Source organism: Myotis lucifugus, unplaced genomic scaffold, assembly GCF_000147115.1.
Source record: "Myotis lucifugus unplaced genomic scaffold, Myoluc2.0 scaffold_54, whole genome shotgun sequence".
Lineage (NCBI taxonomy): Eukaryota > Metazoa > Chordata > Mammalia > Chiroptera > Vespertilionidae > Myotis > Myotis lucifugus.
The window spans coordinates 5,427,098-5,447,191 of NW_005871102.1; the positions used below are offsets into that span (position 1 = coordinate 5,427,098).

At 49.3% G+C, this 20,094-nt stretch overlaps 1 protein-coding gene across 1 annotated transcript in view; it reads left to right on the forward strand.

Annotated features, from left to right (window-relative positions):
• The first annotated feature begins 12,644 nt into the window (after window positions 1–12,644).
• Window positions 12,645–20,094, forward strand: part of KIAA1614 (KIAA1614 ortholog) — a 27,503-nt gene continuing 20,053 nt past the window's right edge. The window contains 3 exon segments of the mRNA XM_023753931.1: window positions 12,645–12,937; window positions 14,546–15,492; window positions 16,202–16,265. Coding sequence (XP_023609699.1) covers window positions 12,888–12,937; window positions 14,546–15,492; window positions 16,202–16,265 — 1,061 coding nt within the window. The 5' untranslated portion in view covers window positions 12,645–12,887.

Consider the following 20,094-nt stretch of genomic DNA (forward strand, 5'->3'; position numbering starts at 1 on the left):
GGATGGCACTCTAACCAGCTGAGCTACCCAGCCAGGGCCTCAAAAACTTTAAGCCCTTCCGTGGCAGCCCTAGTCAAAAGATTTGCTGAGTAGGGTGTATGCCCTGCTGCCAATTATTGTGTCCATGAAGACATACCCTTGTTTCCTTATGTGGCAATGCCCCAATCTCTACTAGTCTGGAACTCTAGTAGTAGTATAATTCAGGGAAGAAGAGACTTTTTTTTCCAAATGTGCTTTGTTGTCATCAGGAAGTCACAAAAATCATATTTGCTAAAAATATTTGAGCATATAGTAATAGGGGCTTAATAAATATTTGTTCAACTGAAAGTAATTTCTAGAGCCTATATCAGGTGAGCTGCCAAGTAAATGTCGGGGGGTAATTGGCTTTTTTGATTGCTATAGAGGCTGTGCCCTTTAAGAATGCTTGCTCACTGGCTTACTGGTCAATCTCCTCACTTTGATCCTGTGTGGAAACTTTATTTTGATCCTCCCCCCTGATAATTAGCTGATGCTTCTTCATCCTGTGGACTTTCTGTTCTACCTCACAAGAGCAGGTCCCTCCAGGGCAGAGTAGTCACAGCTTACTCTCATTGCCTACCATAGGCAAGGCAGTTCTCACGTCAGAGTACATTGTGTAGCGTTAGTTCCATTTATAGAGAAGAAAACCAGTGTTGACTGGCCTTGGATGCTGCAGTAATTACTGAACCTAGTATTAGTACTGAGTTCCGGCTACTCTAGCCCACATTCACTCTCCTTAAAGAAAAACGGGCCAAAAGGGATTTTTACCTACTTGGCAGTCAAAACTAGAAAGTGGCTTGTGAATTATTGCTTCTTTTGAAAGCTATGTTTGGTCAAGATCAGAATACAACCATTTTCAAGAAAATCAAAGAACACCCTCCACCCCCAACCCCCAACCCCCCCCCCCACACACACACACACACACACACGCATACACAAAACGCAGACACACACAGTCAGTTTCCTCAGCAAGCTGGGTCCCACTGCTGCTTTCTGGGAATTTGTCCTCTGCCCCTCCAGGGAAGACAGCTCTTAGGATTTTTTGAAAACTAAATAGTAACAACAAATTAGCTCCCTAATTGACTGCTTTTCACAGGAGTCCTCTCTCTTGAGCCAACCACCTCCCTTCCCTTCCTTCCAATTGTTCAAGTCCTCACTGGTGATGAATTGGGATGGTGTAGTAGAGGAAGACATGTACTTACAATGTATCAGGCATTTGAGATTTAAAGAGAGCATAGCTATAGAACAATGAGATTGGATGGCTATTGCTCAGTGCTGTTGATGTCGATGCCGACAGAAGAATAATGAACAGCTGAGGACAAGTATCAGGCAATTGAAAGCCAGATGTGGAAACAGAGGGCCTCTGATTGCATACAAAGAAGCTCTCATCTCCTAGAATAGGAAGGAGAATGTGAGGACCAAGCCCAGGACTGAACAGAGTAGCAGAATTTCAAAGATAGTTAAACACCCAACTGAGGCAGGTCTATTATGCAAGGTTAGATCCCTTAATTGGGAAAACCTGACACATCAAATACAACATCTGGTTGGATCCCCTGCCCCAAAGATTTGACTCCCCATCCTCTTCCATCCATGATGGCAGACTTTAAAGAGGCTTCTCTTGTGCAAGACAACATGTGCACCAGTCAGGATCCTCCATGTCTCAGCTGGGGACCTGCTAGACCTGCGAAGGGAGGATAGGCACTGTACTCTAAAGGAGCCATGAGGTAAGAGTCAGCATGTACTGATAGGAGCTGGAGGAGAGCCCTAACCGGTTTGGCTCAGTGGATAGAGCGTCGACCTGTGGACTGAAAGGTCCCAGGTTCGATTCCGGTCAAGGGCATGTACCTTGGTTGCAGGCACATCCCCAGTGGGAGGTGTGCAGGAGGCAGCTGATCGATGTTTCTCTCTCATCGATGTTTCTAACTCTCTATCCCTCTCCCTTACTCTCTGTAAAAAGTCAATAAAATATATATATTTAAAAAAAAAGGAGCTGGAGGAGATCCTGAAGATGCTTCAAGAAAGAGGCCTGAATAGAGAAGAATTTTTTACTTGAAAGTGCTCCCCAAGATACAGAGTTTAACTCCCTAGTAAGGATTCCAGGAGTTGGAGAAACTTGCTACTAGCATGGCTCCTAGAAACATGGATAAAAATGATGGCAATGACCCAAGTTGTACTTCTCAGATTATACTAGTAGAAGGAAAAAAAAAAAAAATATATATATATATATATATATATATATGTTGCCAGGAGGCTGAGGGCAGTTGCCCCAATAAAAAGTTGCTATCCCTTGTCCAATGTTGAAACCTAAGCCAGTTTTTAGACCCAGAACTATTGACAAGAGAAGTGGCTGGGACTGTAGGAGGAAGAGCATTGCAATAATGGCAAGTATACACAGTAATAATTCTCCTAGATCTTCCCCACAAGCACTTATGGTTATTTACTCAGGTAACTATGCACCTGAAAGAAGGGAATGCCTAGATATTTTGAGGACTGTTGGACATAGGGCTTGAGTTGTCATTGATGCCAAAGACCTGAGTCATCTTGGCTCCCATGCTAGATTTGGGTCCTATGGGAGCCAGATAATAAATGTCCGGACCAATATCTAGTTTACAGAAAGTCATAGTATCCATGGACCTGCCCAGTGGTCAGTTACCCAGTCCTCAAATATATATTATGACCTATTTGGCAGCTGACCAAACTCCATATTGCATCCTTTGTCTGCAAAATAAGAAAAGCCAATGGAAGTCTAAAATTAACCCTCCCTGTAGACATACTAAATGGGAATAGATTATTGCCACATTTTATCTATCCTTCTCCTCTTTATCCTTGTTTGTTTAACCAATCTGATTCCTGGAGAAACTGGATGGATTAGGAAGAGTCACTGCAGACCATCACATGCTCAATCAAGTATAACCCCAGTCTCAGGCACAGTGCCAAATGTGGTATCTTCATTAGACCAGATCAATGCCACCTCAAGTATATGGTATTTAGCCATTGATTTGGTGAGTAACAGGTGGCTAGCACAATAGAGACCTTTATAAGATATGTGTTCCAGAGGATTGGAGCCTCTCTTTGACTTGCAGTAGGCTGCCTCTCTCTGTGTCCTTGCATGACCCCTTCTCTGTGGACGCATCAAAAGATAACTTAAAAGAGGGCATGTTAATCATGCCTCTCATATAGCTATAAAATGAACACATCAGAAATTCTATTTTTCATTAATTGAGACAATCAGTAAAATGTTGCAACCTGTTGAAAAGAGAATCATTAACACACATATATAAGACGTCTGGAATGCTGAGAAAAATTTACAAAATGCAAAGTCATCAAAACTGGTCAATATTCATGGGGCAGTTCCATCAAATAAATAATTGGTAATTCTATGAATAAAAATGATTTTAATTACTAACACTTATTATACAACTTACAGAATTGTGAAATACTCAGATATTAGTCTGGAAGGATGCACTAGAGACAATACACCCAATAATCTTTTTGGTCCATATCTAAGTCTTTCATGTTTCTCCCTGCATTTTAATTAATAGCTAACTCCTCCACCCGAAAATGCATTTATTTAGCAAAGCACATAATTTTTTAAAAAAACAATGAAATGCTTTTGTTCTCTATCCTAGAGGGAAAAAAAAACATTTTCAGCTCTAGTCAGCTAATGTCAGCAGCCTGGTTTAGGTCCTGAGGCAGATGGAATCCACCTCATTTCTCTTGTTACTTCTAAATCTTCACAGAAATGGCCCAACTCTTAGCAAGAGATGTTAGCAGTATCGATGTTAGCAATATCTTTTTGTCTTAGATACAGAATAAAGAAAAATCTAACCCCCTTTTTGATTACCTGTAGGGATCTACCAGCCATGATTTTCACGATTTCTGTCCTGGAGGCAGACAAGTCTTGGCTCAGCTCCCAAGATTACTGCAAAATGGAGCTGGACATTGGGGGAGAGAAGGGGCAAAAAGGGAGTAGGAAACTAGAGAGGTGGTTTTGGGTGAGCAACATCTTAGAGGTAAACAGCCATGAACCGCACAGGACCTTTCCAGATGTGGCTGCTCGTGAAGGAGTGACATGGGGCCCAATGGGGTGGGACTTTTCACTATAAAATCAGAGCTCAAGTGGATGAAAATCCTCAGACATTGGCGCTCCCAGAAGGCTTTCTAAGAAGTTGTAAAGAATCCACTTTGGCCATATCCATGAGCCCACTGGCCTCCTGGGGACTCTGAGGTCTCTGCTCTCAACTCAGTAGAGGTGGCGCTCTATACCCTGCCTCAGCCAGCTGAAACCCTTCCCCAGTATGCTCTGAAAAGAGCCACTTTGTCACACATGCTTCTCCACACAACCCTGGATGTGCCCCAGAGGCTACTTGGGGCAGCATCTTCCCATGGAACACTCTAACCCCCCCTGGATCCAATCCACCTCTTCACGCTCCACTATCATACTTTTAAACTGGTTTTGAACCCAACCTCTTGAGTCAGTAGCTTTTTACCTTTTTATTACTGGCTGATCCTTTTATTAGTTCCATGTGCCCTAAGTTTGTAAACATATTGTCCAACAAACCAACCATATTTATTGCATAATAATCCTCATCCCCATGGCAACTGAAGTCAAACTGAGTTGATAATAATACCAGTCAAAAGCAAAGACATTTCTCATGGTAAATGCATAATTTCCATTAGACTTCTTTAAATATTTGAAATAGTTTATGCTCCCCTCATTAGGTGTCTGGGGACCACAGGTTGGGAAACTTCTATTCTAAGGGCTAATGTTGATTGAATGCCAACCAAGTCTTTTTAGTTTTCCCTTTTTACAGATGGGCAAATAAGGCTGCTAGTTTTTAAGGTGAATTGGCTTAATCCAATTGACAAGGAATCAGAGTGGGAACTGATATTTTTAGAAGTCTCCCCTTTTTTGGTCTCATAGCACTAGATTTTCTAAAATAAAATAAAGCTGAGATTGGCTGCCACTTGTCCCGAGGGAGCCTTTTCTACATATAGCCTGGACCTTTCGTGGGATCTTGGGATTTGGGGTACAGCAGCTGCCTGCTCCTCTCTGCTGGGTTGAGAAACCTAGGCTATCCAAGCAGGAATAAACCTGAGAGGTTATTAGGACCAGATTATCCTAAAGTGTATTCCAAAGGGAAACGGCTTCTGCGGCCAGTTACCTCTGAGAAAGGCAGGGTTAAACAAAAGTAAACTGGGTTGGTTTTATCTTGTTTACACTTCAGGACTTCCATGAGCCTTTGAAATGTCCTTGAGCCTAAAGATCTGCCAGGAGGACGAGATGACATACATTATCTGCCCAAACTTACTGGACCTGAATTCTCTTTTTCATAGGAGACCTATTAATGCATCATGGACCCTGAGGTTCTGAGGAATTTAGTTTGGGACCTGTTAGTCCAGTCCAGCATTTCCAGGTGAGGAACTGGCCAACACTTAGTCCTGCAAGTAGATGGAGCCTATTCAGAGCTGAATCCCAGCTGCCAGAGTCTAATCCTGGACTTTTCGAATTTGGATCTTTCCCTGCATACCTCACCCACCATGTACCTTAACTTAATCCAGGAAAAAACGTTCCATGCACTGCAGAAGTGGAAGGAATTCTGCTCAGAGAGGCTGCTTCTGAGGTTCATTTGTGTCCTCAGCAAAGCCTCCCAGGTGGTGGGGGCAGGAGGGAGCAGGGAGGCTGGGACCCCCACAGGACAAGGCATTGCACAGCCTGGTGTTTAGAGAGGGCTTCGCTCCGAAAGGCCCAGAGAGTAGTCTATCTGAGGAGCTAGTCCGCAGCAGGAAAGCCTGAGGGCAGCTTCCACATAGGCAAAAGCAGACTCCCCTGGACCCTGAAGACTGGCCTTCTTGGTGTTCCTACAAGCCCACCCTTTGTGGTGTAAGCTAGCTGGAGACTGCTGGCGAGGGCTCTCAGGTGTCTGTCCCCACTGTGGCCTGGGACGATGTCTCCAGGAGAAAGAGGATGCAACTGCTCTTCAGAGCTTGTCAAGCTCATCCCCAGCCAGAAGCCAGGAGTCTGCAGGGCTCCACACTGACTTCCCCACTTGCTTGAGGCTGTGTGTTCAAAGGCAGCGAGATAAACTGACACTGGACTCCCTTTCCAGAGTAGTCTCAGCTACTCTGTCCAGAGAAAGAACACAAAAAAGATAGAAAATGAAGAGCTTGGGCTTTCCAATGCAATAGCATTACCTTGCAGGGGGCCAAGATGTACTGTCTTTCCCCTCTGCCCAAAGCAGCTTCTGAGGCTCTGGGGAGACCCTCCCCCATCCAACACTGAGCCATTCCACTTGGCCAGGTTAGACCTCCACTCACACGGTCAGAACTTCCTCCCTCCCTCCCTGCCTGCCACCAGAAGTGTGTGTGTGTGTGTGTGTGTGTGTGTGTGTGTGTGTGTGTGTGTGTATGACAGTGAGCAACTGTCCTCCATGCCTGAGGTGGCATTCACCCTCCCCGCACCCCGCCCCCCCCCCCCCAGGTGCAAGCCTTGTTTCCCTTTGGGCATTAGTGGGGTTGGAGAAGCTCTGACTTGGGAGGGAAGCATTCCTAGAGCGCACCCATCTGAGATCCGTGGTCTGGTGAGGCCATGCGTGGGACTTTCTCTGGAAGGTTAGTCCTGCTATAACTCAGCCAGAAATGTGGTTGCTCGGCCTGGAGCAGGGCTGGGGGCTGGGTCACTCACCAGCCTTGTAACTGTGGGCAGATTCCTAGGCCTCCCTGAGTCTTACTTAGCTCCTTCCTCTGCACAATCTGACTTGCAGGGTTGTTGGGGCTTTAAAGAATAGGAGCTGCTGCTCTAACGCACATGCTGGTATCTGCCTTTCACAAAAAGAAGGACAGTGTGAGGCAGATGGCAGTGTTTAACTCCTGTCCCTGCGGATGTAGGAGGGGAGAGCTATGGGAAGGCATGTTCACAACCCAGGATCCCAGCACATCCATCCTGAGTGAAAACCTCCTTAGAGAGTTTCTTCAACAATAAAATGCATTTCCACTGTCCTCATTACCAGTCTCTCACTTAATCAAGCTTATACCCAGAACTCAACCAAATTAAATGCTTGGGTTTTTCATAGTAAACAATCATATGATCTACAATGACTTTATATTCCTTTAAAATAACTATATATTATAATTATACTCATTTTAAATAATTATACATTACAGAACTTATAGGCCATTGTTAAATGAATGTGGTTATGCAAAGCATTCTTATTCAGTCCCTAATTTGGGTAGGACCACCCTGAGGTTTCATCAGCCTCTACTTCTGTGTGCATTGTTGAATTTTGTTAAATACCTTTTTAGCTTCCATTGAAATCATTGTAATTTTTAAAAAATATGTTTTTATTGATTTTTTAGAAAAGGAGAGGGATAGAGAAATAGAAACATAAGTGAGAAACATCAATCTGCTGCCTCCTGTATGCCCCCTACTGGGGACAGAGCCCACAACCAGAGCATGTGCTCTGATAGGGAATCGAATCGTGATCTCCTGTTCATGGGTCAATGCTCAACCACTGAGCCACACCAGCTGGGCGAAGTCATTTTTAATCGAACAATTGGTATGAGGACTATACTAATATATTTCCTCATAGTTTCTCATATGTCTTAAGCAAATCATTAATATAGTACCAAGCACTTGGTTTTTTCTCGAGATCAAAAATTGTCACAAACATGACTTTAGGGTTCAGTCACCCTTCAATATCTTTCTCCCTGAATCAGTTCTCATTTTGTGGATGAGAAAATTGACTTGGCCAAGATACAGTGATTATAGATAGGTCAAAGTCAGATGTCCTGTTGATGACAGCCTCCCACATGCAGACATGGTGGAGTAGGAGGGACAGTATTAAAATATTTCCCTAATATCAGTCATTTCCCTATGATTAACATTATGAACTGAAAAGCTGCAGTTTGGGACCAAATGTCTAGGAAAGTCAGGGTGGATACGGGGTGAGTGGGCATCATTAAAGGCAGTGAAGTCTGGAGGCCATATCTCCAGAAAAGGTCCCTGTCCCATCCTAGTGGGCTCTCTGCCTGCCTGCCCGCCTGGGGGAGCAGTGCAGGCTGACCCTGACCAGGTAAGAACCCCATTTCTGTTTTCCTTGGGACTTAGTCAATTCAGGTTGGTGTGGCATAAGAGAGCATGGCATACATGTGTTTATACATGTGTGTTGGAGTGTGCAGAGAGGCATAACGAGGAACTAAGGTGACTGCTCTCTGGATGTGCCCGTTGTCATGTTACCTGACTGTATTATCTCAGGTGTCCTCTCCCAGCCTGTTTTGCATGCTTCTCTCTCATTATCTTATCCTCTCCATGCCCCCATCCATTTCTTCTTCTGAAAGCTATTTTATCTCCAAATTTCCAGTCTCATTCAAAATTGAAGTGACAGTCCACACTGCTATCTGTGATCAGCTTTGGGAAGAAGGAAGAGGGTCAGGGGCAAAGAGGCCTGGGCACCAGGTGTAAATAGGAGTCAGTTAGGAAGCCTGGGTGCTGTCCTGGCCCTGACAGTGACTGACTTCTCACAGGCCCTTGTGCAGGACCAGTCATAGTGAGTGAATGAACCAAATCCTTTGGAAATGGCCTAGATCCTCTTAGCAAGCAATGCCCCCTTCTTCTCCTCTTAGGCATTCTAACCTGACAGGGATTTTTTTTCTTGCTTCCATGTAACCATCTGGCATTTAGTCAATACCTTCCATGTGGTCAGGCACACGTTAGGGACCAGGGACAAAGATAAGGAGCAGGAAGCTCTCTGTGAAGTATTAGATATTGACAACTGAGTGTGATAAGTGCTCTGGCAGGAGTAAGCCCAGGGTACTCTGACCCAGGTCAGGAGGACTGTGGAAGGTACTGGGGAAGGCTTCCCTGAGGAGGAGAAATTGGTATTTGTGTGTGGAGTGAAGCAGGGTGTTTCTGGCTGAAGGAAAGCCTGGGTAAAGGCAAGGAGCCATGAATCCGTGTGGCAGTCGAGGGAACTGGAGGCAATTCCATGTGGAGGGCACACAGGTTAGGCTGCTGGGGTGTTGAGAGCTGAGGCAGGAGGGACCATGTACTGTGTAAAGGAGTTTGTGTTTTAACCCCAGGACTTGTGCTTCTCAAAACTGACTGGGCCTCAGCCTCACCTGGGCAATACATTAGAAAGCAGACTCCTGGGCCTTACTCCAACCTAAGGAGTCACAATCGCCTTGGGTGAGGCCAGTGTCCCAGGAGACTCTCTACACAGGCACAGGTCAAATCAGGCCTTGGGAAGTCGTGGGAGGGCTCTAAGCAGGGGGGTAGGCAGGTGCATGGGAGACAGCCCCAACACTCTCTTGGGTCTATACTGAGTACAGACCCAGGACAGAGAGCAGTGTCCCCATCGGGCGCTCCTCAGACCACAGGCCCCATGACCAAGACAGGAGCCACCAGAAAATTCAGGTTTCCAGTTGGACAGGCTCCATCAGGCATTACAGCAGGGGGATGGCAGAGATGTCTCTCCCACCCCACTCCCCCACACACACACCTGACTCTAACAGTGTGACCTTGAAGGACTGTTTCTCACCTATGCCTTCATCCTAAGTGGAACCCAGTTTCCACAATCCACATGGCTCTTCATTCAGGCTGAGTGTTGAGAGCATGAGGAAGAGTGAGGCTTGATGTTTTATCCAGGCTGAGAGGAAGGTGCACTTCCCTAGTTGTTCAAATGGAAGAAGAGGGCTATGTGATTGCTACTTACCATGTATTTGTGTTCTTCCTAGATTTCTCTCCAAAAGATGGTAATGAAGTGCAAGAGTCTGATGCATAAGGATATAAGGTAGTTCCCCAGCCCAGAAACATGCTATGCTGAAGGGGGTAGGCCCAGGGTAGACCACCTTTGAGAGATTTCCACTTCACAGGACGGAGTGTAAATTCCTCACCTAGCCCCAGAGGCCCTAACCCAGGCCACACCACCCTACGCTACAGCTTCAGCTCTCCCGTGGCCTTTCCCAGTTTCACTTTTACGCTTAGTAATACTGAAACCAGGCAGTTTCACACCTCAGTGCCTGTATTTATGCTAATCTCTCCACCTGAAATGCCTTCCACCCACCCTCTGTCTGGCTAATTCCTGCTGATTCTGCAAGACCTAGCTCTCTGTGATATCCCCTCCCACCCCACATACACCTCAGTGCGTTCCTGTGAACCGACCAACTCTACTACCCTATGCTACCCTCAACGGGAGCGCTTATACAGAAAGTTTACGGCCTGCCCCTTCCATGCCCCACTTGACCAGAAACGTCTCAAGGACAGGCTTTATGGTATTACATTTTGTCTCCCCAGTGCCTGGCACATAGTAGGAGCTCAACAGATATTTACTGAACCAAACAGAATCCAAATGAATGAGAAGTACCTCAGATTCACATGTCTTGGTAATTCGATCACATTCGGAGGATTTGCTTATGGGTGCTTTTAAATACGTGATCTTTTAAAGCCTCTGTATAGATGTGACTCTCTGTTCCCCTATCTTAAGTGTAAAATACATTTAATAAGTAAACTGTAGGTGTTTATTTGCATCTCAAAAGGTTGGGGGGCAGGTTTCTTTTAAACATTAAGCCTCTGCTGGAACTTTCAGAAACTTGCCTTAGAGATCATTAACTTCTGGGGGAGGGGTGGGGACAGGCGTCATGGAGAAGTTACCTCTAAGAGTTTGAGTCCTGAGATGCCTCTGAAAAAGGGAAGCAAGGAAGAAGATCTTGGAGCTGGACAGGATTAGTTCAGCTTCTTCTCTGCTTGCTGTGTGGCCCTGAGCAAGCCCCTTAATCTCTCTGTACCCTGTTTTCTTTATTACTAAGGTGGGGGGACCCTATACCCACTTTGCAGGGTTGTTGTAAAGATCCTATACGGAGTACCTGAGTTCGTAGGAGGTCCTGATAATAATAATGGCATTGTTGTTGTTAGGTTTGACATGGCATTTGGAGGAGAGGGATGATTTCACCTTGAATGGCAGGATTAAGGAAGGCAGAAAGGACCCAGAAAGAAAAGGCCAGACCATTATGGCTGGGCTGCGTATTTTGACTATTATAGCACCTCCGAAATTTTTTTTAAACTAAAGCTTTCCATGCTGAATGTGCAGAATACTGGCAGCTCGTACAGTGTGTTTGATGTGAGGGCCTCGTACTCCAGAAGGCTTGCCACTTACTAGCTCTGTGACCTGGGACAGATCACCTAAGGCCACAGAGCTAGTAACTCAGCTTCCCCATCTGCAGAAAGGAGATAATACACAGTACCCATCTTTTAAGGTTGCCATATGAGCTAAGGAATGCAGTGTGCTTAGCCCAATGCAGGTGCACAGTATGCCGTCATCGATGGTACTCTGTCATGAGGTGATCAGTACTAAAGAACAGTGTGCCCTGTTGGAGAAACCACTGGCTCTAGGAAAATGCAGAGGGAAGGGAGCTAATGCTAGAGCACTGGGCCCGGACGCTGGAAACCGCCTGTCACGAGAGCTGTGGGGCCTTGGGCCTGTTCTGTAACACAGCGGGGTTGCCCCGGGTTCCTAAATTAGCTCAAGGCTATTCTACCACAGCTCCCCAGACAGCTGCTCTCAGGACTGGGCGCTTTGGCCCTGCACACATCCCCCACCTTCTACAGGGGAATTCCTCACTAAAGAGGCCTCCTCTGGAAACGACCTTGGCCTCTCTCCGCCACCACCGCACCCTCACTGTGTGGTCCTTGTTGTTGCTATGCCTGTCATCTAGATGGTGACTGTAGAACACATGTGCAAATAGAAGAGCTTCACATGCTTCAGAGAGAGCTTGCTGGCTGCAGGGAAGATGAATGGCACTTTCCCTTTGTAGAGATTCCCAGACTCTCCCGGGTCCTGACTCTCTTGTTTCCCATCCTTGGTGAAAAAATGGGTTTGGAAATAGGCAAGGCTCCCACCTCTCTCCGGGTCGTGAGAAAGAAAGCTCCAGTTGGCTTGGGCCATAGATGCAGGTGAAGCCCTTTACTGCTACTTCCAGGTCTGGAAAAAGTGACAAGGTGTCTTCAGGGGTCCTTACCCAGGCGTCTACCCCAGGGGGCTGGCAAGGCAGGTACCAGGCTCTCCCTTTGGCAAGACAGGATGGGGGAACCCACCTCTACTCTGGTTACCCTCCCGCCTCTGCAAAACAGAAACTAATGACCTTGACCTCGAAGGAAATGGTGCCCCAGGCCGATGGGGACGGCAGGGACATCCTGTGGAAGAGGGCTCCGAACTCCTCTGGAAAGGCTGTCTAAACAAAGGGCATTCCGGAGCTTCCACCCGGATAGCGGAGCCTCACTCCCAGCCTGGGGTGTAGAGTTACACGCATTCCCACGAAGCTGGGGAAGACGTGCTGTTTTCTTAGCTTTTGCTCCCGTTGAGCCTCATCCCACAGCTGCGCTGCCACAGCCGACCCAGGGTCCGCCACGGGCCACGAGGGGTCAGTCGGGCTAAGCACCCCGCGTCCCTGTGTCCCCACAGGGCTCAGGCGTGTTCCCGAACTCAGCCCGGGCCTCGCCCGCCCCTCTGACGTCTGCGAGGCGCTCGCTCCCTGGGGCTCGGGCTGCTGCAGCCGGTGCCGAGGGGGCGAGGCCGGGCGGGGCAGGCCCCGCTGCTCCAGCCCCTTCCGCTCCCCTCCAGTCTGCGCTCCGCTCCGCTCTCCCAGTCCCGGCCCTGGAAGGCTCCGGGCTTGGCTTTTTCCCCTTCGTGGCACAGCCACGAACTAGCAGCCGATGCCACAGCCATCCCTGCCCGACCTGCTTCCCTCCTGTGACCCGGAGGGAGGCCGCGGCTGGACCCCACCCGGGCCCAGGGCTGACTGCGGAGCAGGGAGCGGAGCCTGGCCCGGGGGCCTGGGAAAGAGAGGGGATCAGCGGAGGGCTCGCTGGTCCAAGGATGGAGGGGATGGCGGAGCCAGAGGCCAGACCTGCCAGTGGGGGCCTTCTGTGAGTACGGAGGAGGCAAGGAGCCGGCCTGCTGCGGGGTGGCGGGGTGGCGGGGCGGCGGAGCCGCGGAGCTGTAAGGGTTGGGGGAGGCCTGCCCTCCATGTCCATCTTCATTTTAGCCTTTCTGAGTTTGAGCTAATGCAGCACTTGGGCCACAGAATCACTCCGAGCAGCACCTTCTGTCTCCCCAGGCCGCCTGCAGTGCCCCATTGGAAAGTCTCTCTAGATGGATTAGCTCTGAAATACAGGTCTAGAGTTTCCCCGTCAGAAAGTTTCTTTTTATTTAACCAAAACCACTCCCATTATATTCTAATCCCCTGTTCTCTGGATTGAACCTTAGAAGGGAGAAACCCGTGACTAGGCTGCAAGGAGAAAGTTGGTAAATCCTAGTTTAACTGCAGATGATCTCGGCCTTCTAAAGATGGTCCCTAAACTACACTGGCTGAAAGCTGATGTGACATTTTGCACCGTGTGTACTTTGCTTTATGAAATATGTACATGCCTGAGACATGTATAAATTAAATTGTAATAAACAAGTAGAGGGACTTGCCAATTAAGGTAATTCTATGGTGACTCTTTAGTCAACATATGAAGTAAATAATTAACTCCTAATTTGTAATATATGTAAATATGGATTTTTGTACATGCAGTTTATTTCAAGTGGGACATATGTAGATGTATGATATCGAGGGAACATTTTCTCAGAGAGCAGGGTGAATATTAAGACCTTGTGGCCTGTATGTGTGCACAGAAGGGCTTGGTGAATAAAATCCCGTGCTCACTTGCATTCCCTACAAAGAGACTGACAGCAAACTATGCCACCAAGGAGCTGTGTCATCCTGGCAAGTCACTGAAGCCCTCTAGTCTGGATTATTCTCATTACAGAATAAGGGGAGTGAGGTTAAGTGACCTCTGAGTGCTTTGGAAGAGCCATGGCTTTGAAACAAAAAGCTTTGCATTCCAAACCGGCTTCCCTTCAGCACCTCTGTGACATAATCTTGCCGTACCTCAGGTTCACAGTCTGAAAATGAGGATAATAATACTATGTGGCTAAAGGATGTGAGGATTATTTGAGAGGGTGTGTTTGAAAGCACTTGCAGGCCTTCCTGGAGCAGATGCTGGTAGGAGCTAGTGACTGATCATGGCCACCCTTTGAGCACAGCACCATGCTGTAATCCTGTGGTTTGGAGGGTGGGAGTGGGAGTGGGGGGGAGGGGGGGCGCAGGGGGCACTTCCACCCGACGGTCAAACCCTGAGGTCCTGTGTGATATCACATCTTCACTGAGATCACCTGCCAGGAAAACAAGAGGCCAGGCATTGGGAGATCTGACCTGGCTTTTCACTCTGGTCCACATCTGGCTTAGGATTAGTTGTTTGATGTTTGTGCCCCCTCTGTAAACCTAAATTTAATAATACCTTTTTGTATCATTCAGTGATTTTTGCTTTTCAAAGTGCTTTCACATTATCTACAGGGTATTTATTCCCTGCTCTGCCCCAGATTACTCTTGTCTGGACAGGGCTCAATATGAAGGCGCTTTGGGGACCCAGGAAGTTGCTGGAGCTAGCCAGGCGCTGGGTCTAAGGAGCTCTGTCTATTTTATTTTCCAGAGAGTCCAACATAGGGAGCAGAATAACCAGCTCCATGGAAGTGACCTCAGCTATGGCGAGAAGTGGCACTGAGCCACAGCCCAATAATGGACACCTCCCAAGACCCTGGTTCTGCCCTCAGGAAGACAGAACACCCAGCCAGATGGTCCCCCACCCTCCCAGGGCATGGGGGATACAGTCCCAAGGACCCTCCGTGCTGGAGTCCAAGGTCAGGGCCTTGAAGGAAAGTATGACAGCAGGCAAACAGGGGGCAAGCCCCTGCCTCATGACCCATGAGAGACCACCCCCCAAGAAACCCAAATGCCGACGAGTCAAAGTGGGTGGAGCCCGAACTCCATCATCAGGGTCTCCCTTGCTGGATACAGTTGTGGTTCTCCATGCTCAGAACCCGAACGAGGGACCGCTGGACAACAGTGTCAATGAGAAGGAGCCTGCCATGAATGGGGGCCCCAGACCTCCCAGGCTGCCCGCCCCTGGGCTAGAGTGCTGCAGTGGGAGGAGCCTGTGGGCTCCAGAAACAGTAAGGATACTGCCTGACCATGAGAGGAGTCTGCTGCTGGGGTCCAGCTCTTCGCAAGACAGCCCCCTCCACAGAGTCACTTCAGGACAATCTAGGGGCCCTAGACCTTGTAACAAAATTACCCACGTGCCCAACCTGAGGAAAGGAAGGTATTGCCCCCTGCAGGATGCTCTAGTTGCAGGCGAAGACCTGGATAGCTTGTCTCTAACCTCCGAGGAGGACTTTGTCCCCAGGCCGGCCCTGATGGGGGGCCTCTGGAGAGCCGGAGATCTGGGGGCTCTGGGCACGGGGCGCAGCGCCTTGCCCCTGTCTGAACAGGTGGAGAGGAACCGCCTTCTTCTGCAGGAGATGCTCATTGTTGGGGGGCAGGGCCCCCCCAAGGTGGGAATCCCAGCCCGGACTCTATCCTGGGACAGAGCTGTATCAGGTGAGGCTCACTCTGCAGGTCTGGGTGGTGGGGACAGCAGAAGGGAGTCCAGAAGGAAAAGCAGAAGCGGGTACTGCACAGGGGCTGGGGCAGGAGAGGGAGGAGAGCTGCCTGTCACCAAAATCATCAGGATGTCCTCTTGTTCTTGGCTTTGACATAGAGTGTTTACCACCCCACAACCAGCCCCATCTGCTGAGTACCCCCATGACTCCCCAGGCCAATGGGAGGCCATCCTCTGTGCTTGGGGATGGCGGCTACCATAGCTTCCTTCCTGTGGCAAGTAGTCTTTTCTAGAGGCTCTTTGCATCGCCCTCCAATGACGTGCCCTCACCACAAAGTGGCTGAGCATCTTGTCAGGTGGACTGAACTCAGGCAGTATCACCACTGGGCTGTGCAAGTGTTCAAGCCTGAGAAGACACCTCTGTCCCTTCTTTCCTTCCCATTCCAAGAGCTCACTCCTCACCCACTCCCGAGAGGACCCGTGTGGGCCCCTTAGCCCACGGCAGGGCCTCCCACAGCCACCGTGACAGGCCATGCCTCCACCTCTCAGGCAGAGACACAGGCAGAGACACAGGCAGAGGAGAGGAGTGGGTTTATCTGGGAAGCAAATGGCTTCTGGAGACACGTTTCTCCTTGACATTCCTCAAGTGGCAGTGGAGAGCCCCATTGCTGGCTCTGCCCTGATCTCTGCTTCTGTTCTGGGTCCTAGAGCAACCATCTGGGGACATGGACTGGGACTCAGGCATCTCCCTGCAGGACTCAGACCAGAACAGGTAAGAGCTCAGAGCGCACCCTTTCTCTCTCTACCTCCGCACCATTGTCCCTCCATTTACCGATCAACGGGAGAGTAGGAGACCTTGAGAAAGCACAAGGGCAGATCTGGGGACAGTGGGCCACTATGGATTGTCAACTCTGAGACAGAGTAGAGGGTGCCAGTCACCCCATGTCCCAGGCTGGGCCTGCCTGCTCCTTCAGCAAAACCACTCAGTGGGCATGAGGCACTGTGCAGAGCATTGCAAACGACGTGCTCTTGCTTTGTGGGATTCGGCTCCCCTGCCTGGCCTCTGTTTCTTCATCTTTAAAGTGGGACAACTCGTACGTGTGTGGTTGATTTCACACTGTGTGAGTCCAAAAGGAAATAACGGTTGTAAAAATCCTTAGGGAAAGTGTACAAATGCAAAGCACTTACTGCACCGATTCCTTTCCCAATGGAGGTGGTGTGCTGGGGTCATGTAAAGGATCTCTCCTCCTCCAATCCCACCCTGCTATCTCACAGAGTTTGCTCTAGCCACTCGGCCAGTGTCTTGGGGAAAGTGGGCACACTAGGTGATTAGGGGGGTGGGCAGTGTCCTGACTGGGAAGGATGGTCAGAGTACACTCACAGTGGGGGTGCGGGGGGCATCTGTGAGTCTGAGCTGCTGCCCACTGCTGTCTGCTCAGAGATTGGCCTCAGCCCTGGCCTGGTACATGTGTCATGTAGCCCAGTGTTTGGAGTCATTTTTGCTCAGGGAGTCAGGTTCTGGATCTTCTGGGCCCCTAGGATCAGGAGGTCATGATGAGTCCTGGGGGTGAGCATGGGGGAAGAGACACTCCTGCACTTCCCAGGATTCTCGGGGCTGTAGGTACCTGAGGACACCCGAGGCAAGAATGTAAGGAAGAATGACCGAGCCCTGCCCACCCTGCTTATCCCCGCTACTCCCAGTCCTGCCTGCTGATTCAGATATAGACTCAAAGGAAAGCTAGAGGGAAGCCCTCTTACCACTCCCCAAACCACCAAGACCAAAACTAGAAAGAAAAAGTAATTTAACCATTCACCAGTGTTTTCTAATACCGTGCTCCTGACGCATCTAGTGTTCTAAATCCTAGATGGAGAGGGAAGGATGCTAACTAACACTTGAAGTCCTACCACACAGCTAGTGCCACCTGGGACTTCCATGCCATGTCATTATCGCACTCACACACACCTCACACTAAAATCTCATTCAGGTCCCAACTTTTATGAATAGAGGGGCTCAAGAAAGCCAATTTAAGCAGTCATCTTTGGGGAGTCAGGCTGAAATTCAGGAAGAGGAATTCCTGGCCACCAGAGCTGAGCAGGCCATTGTCCCCCCACCTGGGGTGTCTTGGACACCGGTCCCCACACACCAGACGGCCAGCCCAGTGGGGAACTTGTTAGCCTTCTTCAGGAAGGCAAGGATGGAGACACTTTGATGTCTTAGGAAAGCTCTGTGCGGCTCCACCCAGATCCTTTGAGAGGTGTTAAATGAAGTATGTTCAAAGCAGTCCTGTTAAGGATGCCCTCTCTTCCTTCTCTGCTGAGAGAAGCTCCTGTTTATGGTCTAGACAGCTGGTTCCCTCTGCTACCCAACAGTGTCCTCTGTGGAAGATGATTTGTGTGAAGCCCTGTCAAAGGTTTTTGAAAGTCTAAAGCAAAAGCACCACCTCACCCTCTCTAGCTTCGAGATGGTGTGTCAACTCCAAACACGACTTCCCTTTCAGACTACCACTGGGCCATCTCTTTGGCAGGTGGTTTCAGCGCCTGTTGAGGGATTGCATTCTTTACTCAGTGAGGGGGTGAGAGTAATTTAACAAAATAATGGTGCTATTAATAACAGCAATAATCATAGTAAATGTGAACAGCCCTGTGCTAACCCCTTTAAAGAGACTCAGGTCTCACTTAACAACTGAGTCCTTAGTTAGCAGATGGGGAAACTGAGACTTAACCCCTAAGCAACCTGTCAGGGTGACACAGCTAGGAAGTGGCAGTCCAGAACAGGAGCCTAGGCAGGCTGCCCAGAACCACCACTCTTGGCTCTGGCCTGTCAGCATCCTGCAGCCCAGAGAAGAAGGCCCAAGATAAGGCCCCTGCCTCATGAAGCACACAGTCCAGAGTACCAGGCCTTCCTTACCTCTTCCCCTCACTCAGGAAACTATACACAGTGTGACAGCAGGAGCGCTCTCCTTGGTCATTAAAAGGCTAGATAATATACAAAAACGGAACAAATGCTGGGCAGAAAGTTTATGTATGTTCTGTACACTATATATTTTCTCTCTACCCGCCTCATCCTATAAATTGGGAAATGTCAGTTGGCGTTACATGCCAAATTATTTCCCTAAATTTTGTTCCAGGGATGAAAGGGTTAAACCCAGACTTGTTGGAGCTTATTGTTTTAATCCAGGATTATGATGGCTGCAGAAAGAGGCCACTCTGTCCTGGCTAGGAGAGGACTCGAGATCTTGACCTGCCTGTGCCTTCAACAAGAAACTGGCGTAGATGGAAAAACCAGAGGGGAGGGGGCCACATGCTGCCCTTTGTCCTTGGGAAGCAGCTTAGGATCCTTGTAGTTGGAGGGGCCAAGGGAAGGGCCAGAATACTCACATGGAATTCCCCTTGTCTTTGTAGGGTTTGCTGCTCCTTGAGAGCCAAACATCTGTGGTGTGAACCCCACTGGGAGAGAGTGTCAGAGTCTCCCCACCCCACTTTGGGGTGCACTAGACTCCCTAGCCAAAGACCCAGACTCACAGGATCGTGAGTCCTCTCCCCTATTATATGCCTGCTGTTTACAGATGGGGAAACTGAGGCCCACGGAAGAAAAGCACTCAGCCACTTGATCCCTGTGCCCTACCCCCTGAGCAAATGAGCCCCGATGTGCAGGCGTTCAGGAAAATGGCCAAAGCCGTCTATTCTCAGGTGGAATTGCCTTTATCTAGCCATGTTCTAACTGACCAACCCTTTCAGGACACTTCCCAGAATTGTGAGAGCTGGGTTGTGGGTGATAGTCCATGATAGGAAGGGTTTGGCTCCAGGGCTGTGTGCCCTTGGCAGAAGCCAAGGTCAGAGTAGACTGGAAAGGCTTCCTCAGCTGGAAGAGTCTCGACCTGCCTGTCTGCTGGGGTTGGCACCCCTGCAGTGGACCAGTATGATGCGGCCATAGGAGGTGGGCAGTTAGACTGGGGCAGGCTCACCATCCCTCAGGACCACACCTGCTTGTCCCCTGTCATGGGAGAAAGACCACCTTCCCTCCAAGGGCTGGGCAGTGCCTGCCCTCTCCAGGGTGTACCATGACTAGGAATTGCCTCCCCCGCTAACATTGGCTGCCATCTGTGAAGGTGACTGCCACTCTCCCCCTTCTCAGTTTGTTACTGCATGGATGCCTCCAGGCGCCCCAAAAGCCCTGTTTTTCTAGTCAGTGGGAAAAACAGCTTTGTGTGTCAGGAACCGAAGCAGGGCAGCTGATGGGGGGGAAAAATCAACCGCTCCAGTTTGAGGGACAGAAAGGAAATAGCAAAGCTGGGAAATGGCTTAGAAACCTGGGGCAAGGCCGATCTTGGCAGCATCTGGCCAGCTGCCTGGGGCCCTCCTGCCTGCCCACCAGGTCTTGTGACAAATGCCCCCCGACAGCCAGGGAACCGCAGCTGTCACCGGAAGGCTCCGAGTGCGCAGGCTGGCAGCCAGAGGCCCGCAGCTGCAGGGGCGGCTCTCCGGGCTGGTAACCTCATTATCTCTGCTGTCGGAGCAGGAGCCCCAGGGAGCAGAGCTGCTCTCAGCAGTGTGTTGGAGGAGCTGCCTGCTCGGGAAGCTGTGCAAAGGGAGCCTCTCCT